The 1618-nt window shown below is 30.2% G+C and overlaps 1 protein-coding gene across 1 annotated transcript; it reads right to left on the bottom strand.

The window, feature by feature from the left end:
* Positions 1–1116: 1116 nt before the first annotated feature.
* Positions 1117–1618, bottom strand: LOC131633260 (uncharacterized). Its single transcript, XM_058903971.1, has one exon. The coding sequence runs from the start codon at positions 1394–1396 to the stop codon at positions 1184–1186; it is 213 nt and encodes a 70-aa protein (XP_058759954.1). The 5' UTR covers positions 1397–1618; the 3' UTR covers positions 1117–1183.

The raw sequence follows: 1618 nt of genomic DNA, 5'->3' as shown, positions 1-1618 counted from the left end.
AGAGGGGTTTTATATATTTAACCCTATAATATATTAGGTTTTATGAAGTTTTTTTTTTTTAATATTTGTGTTATTAAAACAATATATATAAATTTATTAAAACATGATATTTTTATTAGTTTTTTTATATTTTAATTAATTAGTAAATTTTTTTTTTTATTAAAAGAAAATTCTGTCAAATAAGTGACGTAAATTTCACGTCACAACTCTGTCATTTTTTGCTTTACCTGACATGCAGCAGACAAAAGAAAACAATCATTTCAGTAGGTTGAGTCATGAATATCACGTCACAACTGTTGCGACGTGAATATCATGTGGCAAACTTGCGACGTAAAATTCACATGATAACGGAGTTGCCACACGAGCTCCTGTCGCGTGAAAATTCACATCACTAATTACATGTAATGATGTGACTTTTCACGTGAATATCATGTCACAACACACAATATTTTTTTTTATTAAAATTCAAAATATATTGTTAATTCATTACTTTTGTATTTTCTTCACTAATCACATAAATTCTTGTAGTATTTATTCTATTTTTAATCTTATAACCTAAATTGTCCATTGGAGACCGAACAAGTATTTAAGAAGTTACTAAGTAGCAATACAAGTAAGAAAAACTCACTAAAAACAAAATATTTGAACATAAATTTAGATTCCACCACATGAGGATTTGGCACCACATTGTAAACGCTGGTAACAACTATCCTCGTCTCCCAACAAGAAAAAGCCAGTGCATGAATACTTTCTAGCGCACTAGGGTCAATAATGTGTCTTAGTATATAATGGATCATATTTTCTTACCTTTTTCGACCTAAAAGCTCGTCGTTCAGTATTTATATAAGGAGGATCTAGGACTTGAATAAAACACAAAGAAAGTTTGTAACAAATAAGGATGAAAAAGCTAGAGAGATTTGCAATTATACAAAGTTTTACTATTAACATTTATCTTCTAAACTTACAATAATTTTATAAACTTGCAATAAGATAGCGAGACAACACTATACGAACTTTGCTCTAACTTTAAACGGTAGAATTGATCCTCTTGGATTAATCTGTCATAAGGTCATAAGGTCGGATATAAAATTTAAAAAAAAAAAAAAAAAAACCAACTTGCAAATTAAAAAAGTTGTACCCCAAGAAGTAATACTCCAAAAACCCTAACAAGGTAAATTTGGATTCAGTTAAAGTGTACATGAATACCAATAGCAATAATCAAGATAGTTAGTATACAAAAATATATGATAGCATGAATCAAAATAGAAATTCCACTAGTACTCATGTTACCAAATTCCACAACCCTAAACCTTGCTGGAAACTGGAACAGCAACCCTGGTGACAAGAAAATGAACAAAGCAACTGCAACAATCACTGGTCCCCAATCAGCTCCCATGTCTTCAATTTCTAACTTCACTTCTCTTCTTAGTTATTTTCTTGTGTTTCAAACTAACAAAACTAATGATAAGAGTAATATATATGTGTGGAAGTTTGTTATAATAAGTAGAGGATGAGTTCCTTGGTCGTTAAGGAGGAAAAAGATATGCTAAACTTGGTGAGAAAAAAAGACAAAGATTTGCAAGACAAGAAAGGTATGTGAAATGGTGGTAGTGGACAG

Source organism: Vicia villosa, unplaced genomic scaffold (assembly GCF_029867415.1).
Source record: "Vicia villosa cultivar HV-30 ecotype Madison, WI unplaced genomic scaffold, Vvil1.0 ctg.001102F_1_1, whole genome shotgun sequence".
Classification (NCBI taxonomy): domain Eukaryota; kingdom Viridiplantae; phylum Streptophyta; class Magnoliopsida; order Fabales; family Fabaceae; genus Vicia; species Vicia villosa.
Note: the sequence above shows the minus strand (reverse complement) of the source record. Positions and strands in the feature narration are given on the sequence as shown.

Bases quoted from the DNA above. Each gene is read 5' to 3' on its own strand.
- LOC131633260 (XM_058903971.1), bottom strand. From the start codon at position 1,396: ATGGGAGCTGATTGGGGACCAGTGATTGTTGCAGTTGCTTTGTTCATT.